Source organism: Oryzias melastigma, linkage group LG14, assembly GCF_002922805.2.
Source record: "Oryzias melastigma strain HK-1 linkage group LG14, ASM292280v2, whole genome shotgun sequence".
Lineage (NCBI taxonomy): Eukaryota > Metazoa > Chordata > Actinopteri > Beloniformes > Adrianichthyidae > Oryzias > Oryzias melastigma.
In genome coordinates, this window is record NC_050525.1 from 23,460,706 (window position 1) to 23,482,654 (window position 21,949).

Here is a 21,949-nt window from a genome sequence, read left to right on the forward strand (position 1 = left end):
CAATCGACACAAAAAAAAAAATTAAATCATGGCAATTAAAAAAGCAAAACAAAGAAAAACATTATAGAAAATAAGTCATTTCCAGAAAATAAAGTGAGATGTTAGAAAAACGAAACACATGAGAAACTGAAAAAGCTCGGAACTATGAGACATTGCTGATGGGATGATGATGAAATTTATTGATTATTAGACATATTATATTAGAACTTTGTGTCCACCTCCCATTTTGTTTATTTATTTATTTTTTTTACTTTAAACTGATTAATTCTGGTTAGCTGGTTACTTTTAATCCTAATGGAATTACCCCTGTGAAAGATTTAGTTTTGATTTAACCCTTCAAGTTGGGGTAAACACTCTTTTGAAAGATCATTTGGAGCAAAAAAATGTTGTTGTTTTTTCTCAAATTTGGCTCCATTCTAATCCTCTTTGGTGAAGGACTTCTTCAAAGGTGGTTATGTGTGATAAAACTCTTTATCCGCTGCGCTGCAAACCTCCTAGAACATAAAAAAAACACATTTTGAGGTCTACATCTGTGCTTTTTTACAATGCATGCAGAGGCGCACACTGTTATTGTTATTCAGAAAGTGTACGACATTTATATTCCAGCTCAGACCTAACCGTGACAAGCTGACAGCGGTTAGTATTGGCCTCTCTGATCTGCTTTCAGCAGGTGTGTGTGTGGTTGTGGATATATACGTGTGCTAACGTTTGAGGAAGAGGAGGATAAGAACGGGCAAGCAGGAAACAAGATAAAAGAAGCAGATGAAGGAGGGAAGAAACAGGGGGAGCGATGGGAGAAAGTGTGAAAGGATGGAATAAAAGGTGCAAGGCGGAAAAAAGTTTTATTGCACTAATGAGCTCAGGTAAGAAATGGGACACGGTCGCCAGGTACACACCGACTCGCATACCGCCGCTCGGTGCACCCAAGAAGAAAATTAATCACACACTTCAAAAAGATGACTCCCCCGGTGCTCTTGCACTTTCTAAACAAGAGAAGATGGGTAAATTTGCAGAGGCGATGCAAAAATCACTCGCAGAATGTGGAGACAAAACAAGGACAAATCTGGCCAAAAAAGAAAGTGTTGGTTTTCTGTGCTGATTGTTAAATTGGTGCAGAGATTAGAATCTGCAGAGGGAAACTTTGCACACATTCAAGCAGAGCCTGGAGGCGCCCTTGAAGGCTCAAAGGCTTGTTTTCCTCCGTTCTGAGGTGTTGAAAATATAAATCAAGATCAGATTAGGGATATAAAAAAAGAGAGGAAATGTATAAAAAAATGGTCCCTACTGTATCAGAGAATAAGATGACAAAGTAAGACGAAAAGAAAATGAAAGAAATCACAATTTAGAGGCGGTGTGATTACACATCCCCCAGAGATCCTGCAAAGTTAATGGGCTCTGCAGTTTCTTCAGTAGCCATAAAATAAATTGGAAAGAGGGGCAGAGATTTCTGGTGGGTGTACCTGAACGATTTTAAAACAAACTGAAAAGTCATGCAGCCATGAAAGACACAAACTTTTACTCTTTGTTCTTTGCTTCCTTGGAGCTTCGGGGGATTTACAGAAACCACCACAGGGATGGAAAGCTGGAAAAAAAATGCAGACAGCAATTTAAAAATGGGGAACTTCTTCCAGGATGCAGAAATATAAGCCCATGTTTGTACAGAGGGTAAAACATTATGCGATCTATAATGAGGGAAAAAAATCTATGCTGTAAGTTGAGAAAAAAAAACATAGTAAAAAAAGGATTGGTAAAATATCTTGAGCTTTCTCCCCTTTTCCCAAAAGTTTTCATGATAAAGTTTTACTCAATACTTGCTTACTTATAATTGTACCTTTTTTTATGAAAGTTACAAACCTCACTTATAAACTTTGCTAAACTATGAATAACTAAAACTATGAATTCGACTTCTGGTTTATGTTTTAGTAATTTATCAGAATAGTTTTTACCCACATACAAGAGTTAATATTTAAATTCACTCAAATGGAAGATACGATAATGTTCAGCTCTTACCACAACAACTACTTTACCTTTAAATAAACATGCAAAGAACATTCAAACATATTACAAAATAAAAGTTTTGACTTCTGCATTTGAATTTTGATTGCAATTATTTTGAAGCATCAGTTTAAAAAAATGATTTCCTTTCTTCTAAAGACAGTCATTTCATGAACTTTAAATTGTCCCGCACAAAACCATAAAACTCTTTGTATAAAGCCTTAGTCACATGCGCCCGTACGAGGGTTGACCCATAAGGGTGCTGCGGGTGCTCAAGGGACGTCCTGAAAGTTGTGCGTGTGTTAAGTGAATTGTAAAGTATTTGTTGAGTGACGCTATTGTATGGTGCCCTCACGTCACTCTAGTACACTGGTGTCCAAATCTGGTTTTCCAGAAACCCTGCCTTGTCCACTGCTGATTAGCTGGATCAGGTGTGTTTAGCCCATAGACATATATTATCGTTGGACGATGCAAGGTGTGATGTCACCCATAGAAAAGGCCTCGCGAAATAAGGCCAAAGCCATCAATGATTTTTTTCGCATTATGGGCACCACCATTTGGAGCCAGACGACAGTGATTGGTCCGAGTCGGCCTGAGTCACATTTTTAGTGCAACTAGCTTGTTTGAGTCAAAAACCCCTCCCACTGAAAGCGAGCTCTGGAGCAGCTGTCAAACGGTCGAGGCGGGGCCACTTTCTTTTACCGAGGCATCTGATTGGTCCGTTTATGACTTGAATAACTTGCAATAAAAAAAAAAAATGAGTAAAGTTAGGATTAGCAAGAAGATGTTAAGAAAAATGTATCAGACAAAGAATTGTTATTCTGGCAATGACTAGCTTCTCAATAGAAGCCTATGAGATTTTGGCTTTTTGGAAGCAGGTACTTCCTGTTTGGAACACAAGGGGGGAGTGGTCACACTGTCCAGTGACATACAGTCTATGGTTTAGCTTCAAAGGCAGGTTGGTTGTAAAACATGTGGAACGCTCGCCTTCAAGGCCTGGATTTGGACCATTGACACATATAGAGATGGACAAATGGGACGTCACCCATAGAAAATGCCTTACTTCTGGTTCCAGTGAAATGAAGTCGATACAGTTGCCGTTTGTCCTCAATGGGGACCAGTGATTGGTCCGAGTTGGTCTAAGTCATCATTTCTATGGCAACCACTCTCACTAATCAGGAGTGAGCTTGTTGGAAAGCCACACCCCTTCCGCTGCAACTGTCAATCAAACATTTGTAATGTTTGAGGTGCTTTTATTTCACATGCTTTTACTAAAGCATCTGATTGGCCAGTTTATAGCTTTAATAACTGAATAAAAAGTTATTCCCACTTCCCCCTTTACCTACCCTTGTGTGTTGTGTTTTCTACAACCTGTCACTCCCAACATGCCCGTAGAGATAATGTGCTTAAACGCTTTAATGAATTAATGAATACAAGCAATAAAGAAATAAAACACCTCTTTAAAAAAACATTGAAAAAAATAATACCAAGAAGCAAAGAAAAGCAACAAACATAGCAAAAGATACAATAAATTAGTAAATTGATATTTTATTGCTAAATTATTTCTTTAAAATTCTATTTATTTTCAAATTCAAGCAGTCCTTTGTGCAACACTTCCTCCTTAAAACTGAAAAACTAGAAAATCTGAAACTTCAGAGACCAGCATGAACTTACTGCAGACACAAACCACCTGACTCTCTCTTTTTCCCTCTAAGTAAACATTTAGTGCTGAACACTCACTGAACTATAGTCTCACACTCCTGGAACACACACACACACCCTATATCAACACAGAGAGGTCGTCACAGTGTGAAATCTCTCTGTGGTCTCTCTCAGCTCCATTCATGCATGTCCTGCTCCTCCATGCTAAACTAAGCATGAGGACAACCTACTGCTGGATATGACAGCCGCACACACACTCAAGCACAGACACCACTGTACTAACATCAGTTTTACACAAAGCTCTTCTTTTTTTTCTTTTAATCTTTGCAAAACATTAGGTGATCTTAGCAGCTAATGTGCTGGAATCTTAACTTTTATTTTTTTAAATTGTATTTTCTATTAGGTTTCTGTGCTTTTTAAGCAACACACTGTTATTGCATTACTTCAAGAATCAAAAGAACGAGAAGTGGATTAATTTTGCACACTTTTAATAACTGGTCGGCGGAGACGTCAGTGAGCCGTGCCGTCAGGACTGTTAGTGTAAACAGCAGGAGTCTGTTACAACACGACATCTCAACAATCAGAGCTTCCCGTGTCAGAAAAAGGGGGAGAAAGGATCATCACTGGGCTCTAGATGTGAGACTCGCTGGAGTGTGGCGGCATGTGTCTGCATTGTTTCCTCGCATGCTGTGTGCGCACACGCGTGTGTTCGTCTGCGTATCTGTTTAACGTGGCGTTGAGTTAATGATAGAATTAAATGATTTATTCAATAACTGAAGGAAAATATTCTGCCGCTGTCAAGGTCGTTCATCTTGTTGATGACTCAGTAATGATACAAGCACCAATATTTCAAAAATAAATGTCACATTTTTAGTGATGGGCTAACTAATAGTGTTTGTTTAAACTAATACTAGTATAAGAAAGTGTTACCTCATACATTTTCTCTTAAATGATGGAAATCTGAGCTGTTCTTGTGCATTTTTTGCAGCAGTTTGGTGTAAAAATAACCCATTAGCTTGTTGTGTTTCCTGCTGCACTCCCAGCTGGAGAAAGGGAACGAGGTCTCCTGCAGGGAGAGGACAGCGCACCACAGGGAGGCGCTCTGCACGCCTCTGCTTCATGTCATCCTGCATGTGTGTCAGAATGCTCACACACCTGAAGAGCTGACACACAGCGGATGTGTGCTTTGTAGAAACCAGGAAGTCAGTGGCAAAGGTTAGCTGCTGGATTTTCTCTAAGAAAACCAACACAATTTGTGATACAAAGGAGATTTTATAATAGTTCATTTGTTTAGTAAATGTTGGGGCTTTTCTAGTCCATACCAGAAATGTGAGTCTTTGTTTACTTGCAAATGAATCCTGGTATGTTTCATTACAGTGTAATCCAACAAACAACATTTTCGTTTGTTATTACTACTTTTGTTTTCATTATAACCACTCAAAAATTAACCCACTTTTTTAAAAATATATGTTCTATTCAGTTGCCACAGTAATTTATATGACTATTTGGTGTCCAGTTAACAATGGCTGTACCAAGACTGCTTACATAAGTACTGTGCTTCAATCCTATTCCACTGTTTCTCAACCAGGAGACAATCTAAAACATAGAGCATCTGCATTTACTGACTCTTGGAATTTATGTGAAATATCAAAAGGAGTTATTCTCACATTAAATTACAATCTACCAAAATATTCTATCGTTTCTGGACAACAAAGAACAAAACTTTCCTACAAAAGAAATTTAGCAGAATTACAGCTTTCTGTAAGATTAAACTATATTGAACGGCTTAAACGCCAAAAGTGTGCACCTTTACTGCGTTTACAGACATCTTTCAGATCAACTTAAACTGAGGATCAGCAAGTCCTCTAACTGGAGCCTGTCTTCTGTCTCCCTGCAGAGAACGAGAAAACCCAGAAAGGAGAAAAGAGGAAGCTGAATGGAGTGAAGGAGAAAGGGAAGGACAGAAGGAAGAGTAGTCCTGAGAAGACAAAGGACAGAAGGAAGAGTAGTCCTGAGAAGACAAAGGACAGGTGGAAGTCAGAGAAGGGCTCTCTGCTGAAGGAGCTAGGTACATTGTGTGTTTTTGCTGTTTTCCAGTAAGTCAGCAGCTTTCCTGCTTTTGTGTTTATATGTGCAAGAGGGGAGTGTTTGGTTTTGTTTATTCACAAACACTTTAGGCAAAGTTGGTTCTAGAGCAGTGTAGCATCAATCAAAAGTAAAAGGTGAAGTCATTAGTGAAGATCCTTTCTCAGTTTTTCAATTCAGTTTTGTTTATCTGTAAAGTTGCCTCAAGTTTTACACCAAAAAAGCCCCAATATCATTGAGCTTCATTAATTATTATTGTTAAAATGTTCATTCAAGTAAGAAAAATAAATAAAATAAAATCAACCATGGAAAATTAGAAATTGCTTTAAAATTACTAGTGGGATACAAGCATCCATTTGCGGCAATTTTAAAGACCCAATCCAATGACTATTGTGTTTTCTTTTAACATTTTGCAGCATTTTTCTTTTGATGAAGGACATAAATGAAAGAATTTAAAAGTAAAACTGCATTTCTGAGTATTTCTTTACTCAAATTGTGTCGGATCAGGAGCGGATGAAAACTCATGGTTTAAAAAAGCTCGGGTTTGTGATGCATCAACTGCGATAGGTGTGTCAAAGTCTCACTTCTCCACTACAGTTCTGAATCATCCACTTGCAGACAAATACATCTACTAGTTGGTTTGTTTGGGCTTGTGAGATGCTATAAGCTAGCAGGGGAGAGTATAAACTATGGGCTGATGGGAAATTAGTGGAGCTAACTACCACTCCAACGGACGACAACCCAGAGGCAAATTTCTGATAAACTCTTGCTGCTCTGCAGGAAATAAGTCTTTAAAAACGACACCGGATTTTGGATTTTGGCTAAAAATGGCATAATCATAAGTGAAAGACCACTGGGAACGATTTTGCAATAGAAAGAAATAAAGTCGCAAAACATTTTGCAAAATTGTGATATTTGGAAATTCTGCCCAAGTGTATTTGAAATTGAGTGTGTTTGTTTCAGCATGTTGATAAGCTTTGTTGTAACAGATTGAGTCAGAAAAAGACTTGAGAAGGTTATTAACTGTAAGGCTTTGTGATACAACATAATGAAATAGCTTTTATGAAGGAGGTGTATGGGGTCAGATACCTGTCAAAATGAAGCATAAGCTCATAGAAAAAAATGAGCACAGATTGGTACTTTGTGCAAAAAAAATATGAATACAACATTAAGTTTTATGTTTAAATGTCTCAAAAATGATTTGTTTTAGTCTTGAATAGAACATTTCTCCCAAAAATACATTACAAGGTTACAGGCATATATTTTTTAATCACAAAACATCGATTCAACAAAGTGTGTGTGTGTGCTGAGGCTCATTTATTGAGCTAAAACAGAATCAAACTGAACTTTATTGGTGTCACAACGGGGAAATTAATTTGTCTCCATAACTCTGTTAAAACAAATAATAGATAATAAAAACAGGTTTTTTTTCAGATGCGTTAGCAACAACAGCTAGCAATGCAGCTGCAAACTGTTTCAGACCCAAAAGTAATAGAAAATTGTCCAAAATGAGCAGTAGACATGCTACTACTCTTATTAGGTTAAAAAAAATCCATGTTTGTCAAAAATGATTAAGAGAATAATTGCACAAAAACAGTAACTGGCAGCCTTCCTTGGTGCTGGCTTGAAATATACCCAATTTTCTTTTTTATTATTTCTTGCTAATATATGGCAAGATTTGTTTTAGCTTTATCTAAATGTGGTGTAATTGTATTAGTATAGTATATTATTGTTGCTTTAATTTATTCTCCGTTGTTTATGACGTCCCTGCTGTGACATTAAAGTAGACAACAATTTTTTGTGACCAATAATCTACAAAAAATATTTTAAAGTAAGGTTAAAAAATAAAAATGTTACAGTTGCTTAAAACATGCAGTTTGTCAATAAGTTTCCTGATTGTTGATAATATCTCTAGTGGTGCAAACTTGTTGAATCAATATTTCATGACTTGATATTCATGCCTGTGATGTATTTTTGACAGTAACTTATTTGGTTAATTTTGTATTCAAGGTAAAGAAAAGTCGTAATCAAAACTAAGGAAAGTCATATTGAAAACATAAAAACATTAAACCCTAATGTTGTATACATAGTTTTTTTTTTTGCAAGTCGGCACAACTTCATCTACTGTATGAGCATACTTTTCATTTTGACAGTAATCTTACCCCATAGAGGGATTATTTGTAATTCCTATTCAAACAATTGTTTGTCAGCAAAGTCACTCCCTAATTATTTTGGGCCTTTATTATGGAATTGATTTTTGAGATTGAATTTGCCAACTGTTGACTCTTCTCAAGTCCTGAAACCACAGGAAAGCAATGGGGCTTATTTTGTTTTTGCCTCGGCAGCAAGAAGATATTTGTAATTTACAGGCATTTCTCTGACACACGCGCAGAGATTTGAAGTGAGCGTGCAGATAAAGGCTCGGCGTCTTGCTTCAAGCCATTTGATAGACATTTGATTGACAGGTGAGTGGCGGTGCTGATTAAATTTGGAGCTTTACATTGTCAGTGTGAGACGAGCCACCTGCCGGACTGTCGAGGCTTGGATTAACATTTCAATGCTCCGGCATCCTGATAAAAGTCAGAAGAAAAGCCCTTCTCTGAAGCAGAAAGTCAATTACAAAGCATAAATAGAGATTTGTTTGTTTCTTTGCTGCAAAAAGAGGTGACATGTTTGCCTCGGAGCAGTTTTGTGTGGCTGAGGTTCAAAGGAATCAATAACGAGCTGCAGAGGAAACGCGGTGGTTGATGTTTCATATCAGCCCCAAAAAAAAAACAACTTTTGTGTAAGAAAAAAAGACAGAGTTTGAGATTATAATCTGAGTGCTTGTCTGTTTTAATTTTAATGTCATTACATTGCTGGTTCTCTGATTAATTTGCTGTCATTTGTAATCAGATAGCAGACTTACACTTGAAAGCTGATATATTTGTAGTTTTAATGAGAACTTTTAAGATCTAAAACAGTATTTTTGTTTTAAGTTAAGATTTTTTGACTAGAAATATTTATTTTCAAGTTATATGAACATTAGAATTCAATGAGGAACTAAAATTAAAGCTATGTGTTAAATAGCTTAAGCTAAAGATAATAACCTAATATAAATTTACTAAAAATAACAACTGAAATGCAAAAGTTAAAATGGAAAAAAAAGACTTTCACACATTGGGGCCTCCTCTGAAAGCGAGCTGCTTTGTTCTAAATATATAGTTAGTAGGATTTGAGTGCTGCATAATTATTTTTATGTCTTTTTAAATGGATGTTTAATAGTTTGTATTCCAAAACATGTGGGATGAAAATCTGAAACACTAAGTGAATTCTGATGTGTTTTTGCTCCAATCATCCTCCATCCTCATCTTTTCACTCTCTCTAAAGACTTCAATGCATATTTATTTATAACATATATCTAAATATTTCAAGAGTGTTAATAGTTTACATTTTTTGTGGCTTTTATTTATAGTTAAAATATATTTGCTTATGCTTACTTTGTAAATAATAGATACGAAGGTATAAATGTTTGTAATTGTCAGGATCTTGATAAATCAGTAAATTAGTGATCTTAGAATAAAACAAATAGATTAGATTAATGAGCAGAAGTAACAATGACTAAAGGATTCGAGGAGTACAGAAAACGTGGAAACCTTAATGCATCTCTATGATGTTAGAAGGGAAAAAAGCCACCATCGAGACATGGATGTGTCACTAAAGAACAAACTGATCCTACTCAGCTGACAACAAAAGGACAGGATGTGAGAGATTAGCTTTTTGTGAAAGTCGCTGCAAATCAAAGCCCAAATTTGTTCTTGTTTTTCTCACTAAATCGAACAGAACTTTAGTTTGAAGTGTTGGTTTACTGTCATTTCAATCCTGACAATAGAAAAGTAGACAATCTTTCTTTTATTTATCTTCTCACCTTTCTTCAAAATGATAAGTTTCAGAAATTGGAGTTTCTTTTTGTTTGTTGTGAATATCGCCGCCACACGTCCTCATATTTTCTCTGTTTAGAGAAATTGGACAGTTTGAAACCTCCTCTACTAAAGCATTCTGTAACTGCTACACTTACACTGATCATCTTCATGTAATTTCAGTGAAGCTTTAAAATGTTTAAGGTTTCAGCAAGCATGACTTCTCTATTCCTAAGTGATCAACGTCTTATGATATTTAAGGTTTCAGATAAAATAAGATAACCCTTTTATATTCCCTCAGTGAGAATATTTCTGCTACAGTTTACAATAAGAACATTACAAACAATTTAAAAGAGAACATAACGGATCACATATTTATGCAGGGAGATGATATTTGGTCATTGCACCATGTGTAAGAAATAAGGCACAGGTTAAAGGCAGTTTCAGGGTAATGAGGAAAATTATCAGAACAGTAACAATTATCAGGGGATTTAAACCTTTGTGCAAGAAGATTAATAGTATAATTTAAATCAGAAAGCAGTTATTTGGAAATCTCATTAACAAAGATTATTATTCCAGAAAAACAAAAAAAAAGATTATTATTCCGTGCGCTAGCAGCGCTACGCTAACGTAGCTGACCGCCAATCAATGATAACGTCATTGAGTGGGAGTGACGTCAAAGTTTGAAGACACTATTTTTCCATAATTCTCCATTTGGAGGGCTAAATATAGGAGGGGTAGGGAAAGAATTCAAATTTGGGCTAAGACTGCTATTTCCTACATAGCATCCCATAACCTGCTTGTTTTCTGGGGCTTGCTTGGCTTGAAGCAACTTTAAATCGCGGCGGTGTCAGCTCTGCACATAAAATTAATCTCCGCCCACAATTTCCAACCTACCAAAAAAATGCAAAATAACCAACTAGCATCCAGTAGAGCAGCCAAAACTGGCTCAGCTGGACACTTTCAGTCTTCAGTGTAGAAGAAGTGAGAAGAGACCAGAGTTCACTTTCTATAATGTGGACACTCTCATTGTCGTCATTCAGCTTGATTGTAACAAAAATGCTGTTTTGAATTTAACGTCTGCTTATCTTTATTTGGTCTTTTTTTAATTAAATGTATTTATTTGTTTCTGCTTCTGTTTGAAATAAATCTAAATTTAAATCTAAGAATGAAAAACAGAAGACGTAAACAGCAACTGCAGTAAACAAGAACCCACAAAAGCCATACCGAGCTGTGGATATTAGTACAGCTCGAATTGTGTGAATCTGGACAAGCTCTTAATTATTACAACCTAAAGCTTGGAGTGGACTTTAACAAATCGTACTGACCTGAGGGGATAAACAAAGTTTGAACAGTGTGATCCCGGACAAGCCCCCGATAATTACAAACAACATCTTACAGTAGATTGTAACAAACCACACAGACCTGAGGAGATGAACAGTGTGATCCTGGACGAGCCCCCAATTGTTAAGAGTGGATTGTAAAAAAAAAAAAATGATCAAAAGGAACACACAGACAGAGGGAACAAAGGATAGTATGCCTAATATCTAGGGATCAAAAGGCTACCAGACACTGACTTATATACAGCTATTCACAACCATTTAAAGAGCTTAAAAGTCCAATAACTTAAAGTGTTGTCCAGTGTGTGGTTCGGAACTCAAGTACCAAAATCACATTCTCATCCCCAGGTCGTCACATATTGACGTTTGGTTAAGGACCCCTCCACATCACTTTTTGACCTTTTGGATGTCCCCAGCTCGTCGTTTTTTGACGTGTTGGCTGTTTGTAAAATCAAGGGTCCACTATCCTCAAGACGCTGTACCGGACGCACTGGTCCTCGGGACGTCTCCAGTACCGGTACCCTAACTCTTTGGACGTGGTACCAGATCCAAACTGGTACCAGACACGGTACTGGCCTCAAACCGGTACTGGGTTAGGGTAACTATGCGCTCCGCGTCCTGGTACTGGATCGGTTCCGGTTCGTAGCTTGGAGGTAGGGGACCCATTACTTAATGGGAACAACCAACACGTCAAAAAACAAGTTGGGGAGACCCAAAACGTACATTTTTGACGCAGAGGGGTCTTTAGCCTATCGTTAATATGTGAATATTTGGGATTGAGAATTTCTTGCACTGCCACTATTATAATTAATCAGCCAAAACACTATCAGCCAATCCCCATCAGCTGACCGCAGGTCAAGGACGTAGCATCTCCTGCAAAAAAAAGAGAATCAAGAATATGGGATGGCTCAAAGGCTGTAACAGAGACGTCTGTGAATAGAACTACCTTTGAAACAAATGCATTTATTAAGAATTGATTTGATAACAAGTCAATGGTGTTAATGAAGCTTTGTAGAACTTTAGGTTTAAATCAGTCACAAAATACTCTACAACATCGTCTAACTGCTGCATCCACTCAGGAACACTTCCATCGGTTACTGTAGGACACAGTTCAGCAGGTTCATCTATGCAAAGTCATGCAGAGAGGAAACCACACGCCAGCATGAACCAGAAGCTGCGTCTCTGGGCCAAAGCTCATTTAAGGTGAACCGAGGCAAAGGGGAAACTTATTTTAAGTTGTTTTAGAGCTATGAATTGAACAGGAAAGTTTGAACTATTTTTTATCCCAGTGTTGAAACATCTGTTTCTGATGGTGTGAGGTTGGGTTAGCAAAGGGTATGAACTTTCATGGATAGTCGCTTCTCATTTGGTCTGCCTACAGTCCTGCTACAATACCAGACAAGAAAAAGAGAAAACTTGTATTCCAAACTTCAGCAGCCGATTTCCTCTCTGTTTAAATTGTGCATGAACTAATATTTACTATAAGACAAGAAAACGCCTCATTTTCAACATTTGAGACGTTTTCCTGGTTTTGTGGATAGAATATGTGTTTATATGATTAGCAAATCTCTTCATTTCTGTACTGGCAAAGTTTCCCAAATCTTTGGAACAAGTGGTTTGGGTTTTCCAGCAAAGAATGGAGTCATATCAGATATCTAATGCGCTGCATGCTTTATACAAACACAATAAATATCGGCAGTGACGCAGGATTTTCTTCCCTGTACTAACTCTGCACCAGTGTTTTCCTTTGGAAGTGAATATGAACAAACAGACGAGATGATAACGCAGGAGAGCCGTTCGGTTGTGCCTCACTTACTTCCTGCTCTGATAAAATCTTCCAGTCTTTTTTTTTTGTCATTTCCCTCATCTGTTCGTGTCTTCTTACAGGGAATCTGTCTTTCATATCTGTCCATCTGTCCTTGTGTTATGAAACTCCCTCTTTCTGTTGATCTCTCGCTCGTTCTCTTTCCACTTGACCGCAGAGGGATAAAGAGCGCATCTTGATGTTGCATACGTGCTGGGAAATCATCGTCATCAGACAGACCATATTCCCATGACAAACAACTCCTAGTGTGTATCTAGAGCCTTCATGTTGTCATTGTGTGGATCATCTCTCCATTGTGGATGCAATATTTATATATAGTACATTGTTTTTTGTGTCGGTTGCGTCGTTTGTGTTTACTTTTGCGTTGCCGTATGTGTTCAGATCTCACCGTCTGAGTTGGACCATCTGTTCTGTCGGCTCCGGTTCTGGCTTTCATGCTCTGGGATTGAAAAGATGCTGCTAAATGAAGGTGAAGGCAAAAAGGAAGAATTCTCTCAAAACAAACCAATCAAAAACATAAATCTATGAAGAAAAATAGTATTATTTATCAGTAGTTTGGATTTGAGAAGACAAGTATCTCCAGAAAGTAAAGAAAAACAGTAAAGCTTAACAACAAACTAACAAAAACTGATCTTTTTTGGTGCAAGCTAATATATTTATTAAAAAATTCAGGAAGTAAATGGAAAACTTTTTTTTTTTTAAGTTTCTCCTGAAACTAATACTTGTTCTCCAACGACTACAAGTGGAATCGGTTAGATCTCTCCTCCGTCCCCACTTCCTCTGCCTTTTTTCCTCTCCTCATCACACTTCTCTCTCTCTCCGACCCCCTGCGTCACCTATTCCCTCGCTCACAGCCCTCCTGATTCCTGCAGAGACGTGCTGCGTCATGGAAACAACAGCCTCTGTGTGTGTGTGCCATGGCTGGTGTTAAGCGCACCTTAACAGCACCTCCTGCTGTCCTACTTGGCTGATCATTGCAAGCAGGGAAGATTTACAGGAGACAGAAACATTTAGGGATTCTTTTTTGTGGGATTTGAAGATAATGTGTTCTTTTAATGGAAAAAATGACATTGTATTTGTTTAGAGGTGAACAAAGGTTGAAGAATCTCTTAAACTGAGAAAGAAAGGTAGAAAATTACCACTTTTAGCCAAAATCAAAAAGCTTTTCTAGAACATAGTTTCTGCAGAGTTCAGCAGAAATTCAGCTCTAGTTGTGGGTGGGACTGTTGGCACAGAGTAAGCCTGCCCCCATACCCCATCATCCATCTGTGTACACACTCTCCCACTAGCTTACAGCCCCTTACAACCCCAACATAGCATACAGGCATTTTTTTCCGTCTGCTCCTGATTTACAGCAATTTGAATAAAGAAATACTCAAAAATGCATTTTTTTAGCTTAATTTTACTATTGTGTTTATGAGAAAAATGCCACAAAAATCTATTAAAAACACCAAAAATATTAATCTCATTGGAGTGGGTCATTAGAGATCGTTTTAAGGAAATCAACACTGCTTGCATCTGAAACAGAAATGGCCTCTTTGAGTCTGAAATAACAGTGGTTTGATTCCCTTTACTGCCCAATTCTGAGATCAACTCCAGTTTACTAAGTTGTGATGGTGTGTCAGTTCAGTCAACAATAGTGTTTTGAAAATGTCAACATGCAGCAGGTGTTGGCCTGCAGGGAGCAGAGTTTTAGAATTTACTCTATTTCTGTTCTTGTGCAGCAAATAAACATTAGTAAAGTTTTTAATTAAACAAAAGATGTAAGAAACTTTGCAATATAAAAAAAAAAGTACTCTGGCTACTTTATAGTGTTTGACAATTACAGGTAGCTCAAGTATAGTCTTTTTATTATTACATTTTATTTAATTCTAGAAAAATAGTTAACTTCAATTGCTAAACCATTCTAAAATCTTAATAGTTTATTGAATTTTCTTCATAATCTGGTTTACTTCCAAAATTTTTCTTTTAGGATCTTTTAATACAAAACAAATAGAGATCAAACCTATATTTTAACACTAGATAAACTCTCACATAAGTTGTGAAAAATGTAAAAACAATGCAAATATCAAATGGGCAAAAAGGCAAAAAATAAATGTTCACAGTAAATATGGGTAAGATAGACATTCTTATTTTATCAACTTGCTCTTGGACAAATAAAAGCTTTCATTCAAATTAAACCTCTTGGCCAATACTCATAGTAAGTTTGTAGAAATAAAATATTTTCAACATATTTTCAATTAAAAATATGCACAAAGTAATTTTTTTTTTTGCAAGAACAAATGTTTTGCTGTAATGAGTTTTGATGGCAGTGACAGAAACACACATTTGACATTCGGCAGAAATGCATGACATGCTTTGGCAGCACTTCACCATGGAAGTCTCCTAATTCCACACACGAGCGTACAGTTAAAAGCATGGAGCATTGTGTGCAGCCTCCCACACACTCTGAACACACAGACTGTTCTGCTCTGCCATGCGCCTTCAGACGGAGTCTGACAAAGCAGCTTTTAGGCAAGAGAATGTGAGAAGCAAAAATCTTTTCTTTTATTCCTGATAAACAGAAAAAATTGACATGTTTAAGCCTGTAGGTTCAAATCTAAAAATTAAAAAAAATAAAGTTATGAGAAACTTGCATATTTTTTAATCGTCAATTGATCTCATTTTTGACTAGTAACAAAAATGTATCCTTTACTTTAAATGTTTGGTGTTAGCAAGTGATTTTTCATGAATGCACCATTAACTTAAAGTAAAGTTTGAATCTCTTCGGGTGATTTAGTCTAAATGCTGCATCTCCACTCTGCTGTGCTTCAGATCTGCTTCTGCATCTCCTCCCTTTTCCTGTACTGTCATGTCAGACCAGGATGAGCGTTTTGTTCAAAGTCTTTGGTGCTTTTCTTCTGCATACAGTCGCGTTTGTTCTGCCATAATTTACATCAATTAATCCGATAGAAATAGAACGAGGACACGGAAAATTACTGTTTGTGACTTCATTTTTATAATCATATTTGTTGAGTTGGTATAATGTGAAATAATGGGCATAAAATAAAATAATATGTGTGTTTTGTTTTTTCTCCCTCCCTTCATATTTTCCTCTCTCATTTATGATCCATTTTTTTCTTTTATTCCCTACATCTTCTTCCTCCTCTTCCTGCATCTTCCTCCTCCCTCAGGTTTGTCAAAGTCCTTCCCGTTGGACAACTCTTTGTTCGACAGTTGGCTGGCCCAGTCGGTTCACATCACGGCTGACAACATGCTGAGCCAGTGGGCTCTGGGGGCGCAGCATCGCGACAAAAGCGGCAGCCTGCTCTCTGACCAGGTGAGGGCTTCAGCTCATGGAAGTACGGTGGCCCTGAAGGGCAAATCACATCAACATATCTCGACCCCAAATCATTAAAGATCCAAACAACAATTTAGACAGCAAAACAATTAATTAAAAAAGCAACAAAATATTTTAGAAATCAAGTACTTTTGTTTTCCTATATTTTTATGACTTGGTTTCTGGAATTTTTTTTATTTTCTATAACATAATAATGTTTTCTTTTACTTTTTGCTTTTTTAATTGTAGTTCTTTAATGTTTTTCCGTTGAATAATCTGCTGTGATTTGTACTTCAGGGCCACCATACAAAATGTTCATCTTCTCTGTTACTGGAGAAAAATCATTCCAAATGCTATCGACTGAATCTTCATAAGTCTTTCTTGCGCTCCCAAAATTGTTTTGTCCATTTGAAGCACAGATTGAGAAAGTCTGAGTAGGTTCTTTTTTTAATCCGTGCCCAAGATCATATTAAACTCTTTGAGCTCCGAGTAGTTTTTGTTTTTGTCAAGGACCACAGCTGTTCAGTAAAAAAGTAAAGTCAGTTGGCGTAGAACTCTTTAAACTATTTCTTTCAAGCATAAAAAAGCATTTTAAGAGTGAATTTCTCTGAGTGTCCTGAGGTCTGTGATTGAGAAGCTGCTTTAGAGGACAGTTTCAAAGGTTTAGGTGTTTCACTTGAAATGTTGGTTCTCTTTTTTTGTGTGTGAATTAATTAAAACTTCTGCTCTGTAGTGATAAACCAAGGTTATTTCACATTTTATGGCATTTAATGAAAGCAAACACAGTCCTTCTTTTAGTCTGTGGGTTTTTTTGAATAATCAAATTTGACTGTTTTCTCTATTTACTGGCTTAAATGATTGATCTATCAGTGATTGCATTTTTAAAAAGAGGGAAAAAACTGCCTATAAATGAGCAAAAACATATTTTAATAGTGTACAGTGTTACCTCATTTATAGTGGGGGTTAGTTTCCATAAATAACCCAGCATAGTTGAAATCTGCAAAGTAGAATTACAGATGTTTTAAGGCTATAAACTTCCACACTACACACTTTATACACTTTTCTCAGACAGATATGAACATTTTCACAGATTTTTCTTTCTTGTTTAAACTTTCAAAGTTCAAACCTTTGGAAAAAAAATAAGTCCAGGATTATAGAATGATCTGATCTGATCACGATCAAAGATTTATCTATATTTGGAAAACCGAACTCATTCTGTACAGGAGACATGTGCTCGTGGTCTAGATGCTGCTAGCATCATAGCTAATAAAGGCTAACGTATTACGCAAACAGTCCAGAGTGAAAGGTTCACTAAAATCCCATCACCAGGATGGAGTTCGCTGGATTCAATGCACTCAACCACTGTTGCCTATAACTTCCACGTCCAAAATTTTTGACAACCAAAGGCAATTTACCCACAAGCTATGCTAAAGCTAACATGACAACAACTGACTGTTACAGATTCAAAAATGGGCGGGACTTTTAAACTGGAGCTGCAGAGCATTATGAAGTGAGATGATGTGGGACTTACACCAGTTGACCAATTACAAAACTCACTGTATAATACATCATTTCAACCGGTAGGGGGCAGCACACAGACTTTTTGACTATAATTTCAGGAATTAAACAGGTTTATTTTTATTTGTCAAAAATGTTGCAAGGACCAACAGACAGCGCTTCTTTATAGAGGTCAACAGCCAAAAAAAAGTTGATACCCTTTGAGTTGACTACTTTGTGGATTTCATCTATTGCTTGTGATTTTTAGAATTAACTTCCATAGTAAAACGAGCAAACACTGTACTCCGTACAATTGTTTGGATATAGAAATATAAATATTTATAGCAGGGCAAAAAATATTTAGACAACCAGCAATTATGCAAGTTCTCCCACGTTAAAATATGAGAGGTCTGTTATGTTCATCATAGAGAAAGAATGTAAAGAAGAGAATCCATAAAGTCATATTGTAGGATTTTATAAGAAGTATTTGTATGATGGTATATTTTTAAAAACAATAAATCTAAATATTTAGGCAGCAGGTAGAATTATCCCACTAGAGGGGTAGTGTTTATACTAGAGTGCTGGTGTCTTTCTCTCTGCCCGGCGATCCTCATTGCTCCTGTTTTCCTCCTCCAGCTCCTGCAGGGTGAGGAGAGCCTGCTAAACCTGATGATGGAGAACTCTGTCCAGTCCACCTGGAAGACCCCACAGCTGGGCCGCAAGTCGAGAGGGAGCAGCAGGTCTCGCTCTCGAGGGCCGAGCACCACTCCCCCCCAGCCTCAGACGCTCCTTTCTGCTGCAGCTGCTTCCTCCGCCTGCAGCCCCTCCACCGCCACCAGCCTCTGGACGAGTGCCGCCGAGTCCTGTAACGCCGGCCGCAAAGGTGAAAGGTCCAGGGGCCCCGCCAAGGGCCTGCACCACCACGCTCATCACCACCGGACCAGGAGCTCTGACCTTCACCGCGACCCGCCGCCACAGCCGCCCATCTCCAAAATGGACTCCTGCCACATCTCGGATGACCGCGGTCCGTGGCCGAGCGTCAAAGTGGGGAACGGGGTCGCATCGGGCGTTGGGTCTGGTTTTATGGCCACCTCATCGCCCCTCTCCGCCTCCAGTCCCGGAACCACAGTGCCCGACTCCATACTTGCCGGTGGTCTCACACGGTCCCGCTTGACCCGCAAATCAAGAGGGAGGGGAAGCGTGGGCGGGCCGGAGTGCATGGACCTGTCTCTGGCGGGAAAGGAAATGTCTCTGTTAGACGCTGCTGAGACTGACGGCTACTTCTCTGACGGCGAGCAGAGCGATTCGGACTTGCGCTCCGGCGCTCTCCGGCTGCCACAGTTGCACTCTGGAAACGACGACCTGCTGAGGAGGAGCGTGCTGGCCTCTTAAAGAACATGGAGGCAGCCGTGGTGGGAGGGGCCTACTCAACCAAATTCCTGTTACATCCATAGGTGGAGAATGTCTTCAGCTCTTGTCCTGCTTTTTTTTAATTTAGAGGGGAATTGAATGTAGCTGTTGTTTAGTAAGGCGGCTTCACTGGGCCTCAGCTACCTGTTAGCTCATCATAGGACAAAACAGTCGATACTTTTGGGTTTTTTTGTTTTGTATATTTCAGAACAGTTTTGTTTCTGGGTGTCCAAGTGCCCAGCTTCGGCCTCGTGTCTGTGGTATCTGCCAGACTTGAGAACACTTTGGGGCATTATTATTATTACTCAAGCTGGTTTCAGGGTATGCTCGATTCCTGGTCTCGGTGGCCTGAGTTGCATCCAACGAGTCCTCGTTTTTCTTGAAAAAAGTTCGGTAGAACGACTCTTACACACCAGAACGGCTCTGAATACGTGCAGAAAGTTACACGGGAAAACATGTATTCAGCCTTGAAAAGCACAAAGAGCTGCATTGTACGCACTCCGGTGAAGCCTCATTCAGGGTTGGGGTCAAATTTCTTTGGATTGACTAGTTGCAAAACCGAAGCCTTTATTCTCCGATCTGTTTTATGTACAGCTTTTGTGGGTTTTTTTAATTGGCAAAGAGATTGCCCCCAGCCCTGATGCTCCTTCAGACTGTCACACAGCAACACAAACACAGACTCACACCTAAACGACTACAAGGAAATCCCATAGCTCACATCTCAGCCGTTGTATAGATCTTTGATGTGATCTTCGTTAGCTGCTGTCGAGTTCTTCCTAATTGGTATTTTGACAAACCCCCTTAATCTTTAAAAGAATCGCAGAAACTTTGTGCCTTCTGTCGCTCGCCCTATGGTACTTTATCCCCGCACCCAAAGTTCTAAAAAAATCAGCCAATCACTAAGTCAATCAATCAGTTGTTTCCTAAACGAGAAAACTATCAATCAGTCGTTTTTTATTAATCGGCTTAATAACAATCATAGCGAACGGAACGCCCACCGCACTGATTACTGCACGTAACCGCACCGGGCTCCTTGTCACCTTAAAATAGTGCCTAAAAATGATGTAAATGCAACGTTTGACATTTATCAGCAGATATTGTGTGCAGCACTTTGGCAAAAGCAGAGCCGCCCCCCAACAATCAGCAGCGCTGCCTTCTGCTCCGAGGGAGGAGGAGTTTGCTGCTAAAAAATGTTTTTAATCGACCACACAAACGTGTTTTTTATCGCATAAAAGCTCCTATTTGTGTTTATTTATTCCCCCCTGTTAAGAGTTCACAATTGTAGCCTTTAAAGTTGTATTTTGCCAGAAATATTCCAGATTAAATTAAATCGAATGAGCAGCTTCAGAGGCCTGCGCTCACCACTCCTTAAACTCAATCCTCGTTTGTTAAGAAAATCTTCAATCCTTTTCTTTTGTTTGTTATCTAAGAGTCGTATTTTGTACTTAAAGCAGTTTGTGGTTTTCTCAGGGGTACAAAAACATTTAAGACAAAAAAAATAAATAAAAGTGAAGCAAATATGGATAACGTAAGACAAAATTTACATTTTATATCATATGCAGCGTATATAAATATATATATAAATATAAAGTGATATGTGTATGTCTAGAAACCTACATATTTGGCAGGCTTCATTGTTTGATGACTACTACTGGGCATGATTCTGGTGCGGTCGGCCCAGGTTCAACAGCCGATTAAAGTTAGTAGCTGTGTGTTCACGTACGACTTTGAAACCAGGCTAGGTGAACGAAACGGAGGCAGGAGTTTTCACGAGCGCGCCAAAGAATGCACCTAAAAAACAGCCCGTTTAAAGATGATTTATCAGGAAATGAAATAAACCCAGCTTAAGGTGTAGTTCTAGACTTAAATATCCCCCCGATGAACACACAGCACAGCTCCTTTTTCTCACAGCAGAGCTGGTACAACAGGGTTATAGCGCTCACTCGTTTTTTATGGTCCTGAAACATCAGGAAGCAGGAGAGTCTGATCACAGGTGCATCTGTCCTCTTTGTCCTTCAGGTGTCATAGTAGAACCCCTACGTTTACGATCTACCATAGCAACACACACAATAAACTTCAAGAGAATCCGAGAGATGAAGTGTCATGGCTGCCCACGAAACGTGGTTGTTGGCGTTCACGTGTTGCTTTGACAGACAAATGTAATAATGGTTTCAATAATCAATGTTCAGAGTAGCCTGACGTGGTAGACAGTGGTTTATAGATGAGGCCTCTCATGTACGGCCTTAACATGTAGTAGCAAATGCTTCAGGCTGCACAGCAGAGAAGACGAACCGTCACACTCTCCTCTTCAGAAGATTTCATTTCTTTATTCTCCATCATCAACACACCAGAGTCGACGTTCTTCATGATGCTGTGCAGCCTTAGCAAACACAAACTGGTTATTCTATATTTACAGTGTGGCTTCAATGCCCTCTCTATGCTTTGTAGACTGTAGACTTTTGCAGGTTCGGATTTTTTTATCAATATCCAGTAGAGTAAACGCGCTCCTCTGGTTGGTTGGTTGGGTTGGTGGTGTGGGGGCTGGCTTCCAACCTACAATGTGCTCTGATGATCTCTGGGTTTTGCAGCTGCCGGTTACATTTAAAGTTTGTTTTTTTATCCATTTTTGAATCCGGTTTTTTTTTTAAATGAAGGACCAACAGTCCATAAGTCATTCCTGATTGACCATTCAAACTTCTTTATCTATGGCACTTTGTCCTGATCAAGGTTACAGGAGTTGCTGGGGCCTATCCCAACAGTTTTTAAGGACGGCTGAACTCCTCCTGAACAATGACAGGCTAAAACAACCACAGTTACTCATCACAACAGACACAAAATGGATAAAATAAAGACCCAGCCTGTCCAACACATTCTCACTCCCAACTGACACTCCGCGTCAAAAACGGATGTTTCTGGT

At 38.5% G+C, this 21,949-nt stretch overlaps 1 protein-coding gene across 3 annotated transcripts in view; it reads left to right on the plus strand.

The window, feature by feature from the left end:
• jade2 (jade family PHD finger 2) overlaps positions 1-21,900 on the plus strand; it is a 203,883-nt gene extending 181,983 nt beyond the window's left edge. The window contains exons 12-15 of one of the 3 annotated variants that reach the window (XM_024266150.2): positions 5,555-5,616; positions 5,650-5,725; positions 15,980-16,125; positions 18,259-21,900. In XM_024266150.2, the coding sequence (XP_024121918.1) occupies positions 5,555-5,616; positions 5,650-5,725; positions 15,980-16,125; positions 18,259-19,014 (1,040 nt within the window). In that variant the 3' untranslated portion in view covers positions 19,015-21,900. Of the gene's footprint in view, positions 1-5,554; positions 5,726-15,979; positions 16,126-18,258 lie in introns of all 3 variants that reach the window. The other 2 variants (XM_024266149.2, XM_024266151.2) reach the window with 2 other exon arrangements.
• Positions 21,901-21,949: the final 49 nt, after the last annotated feature.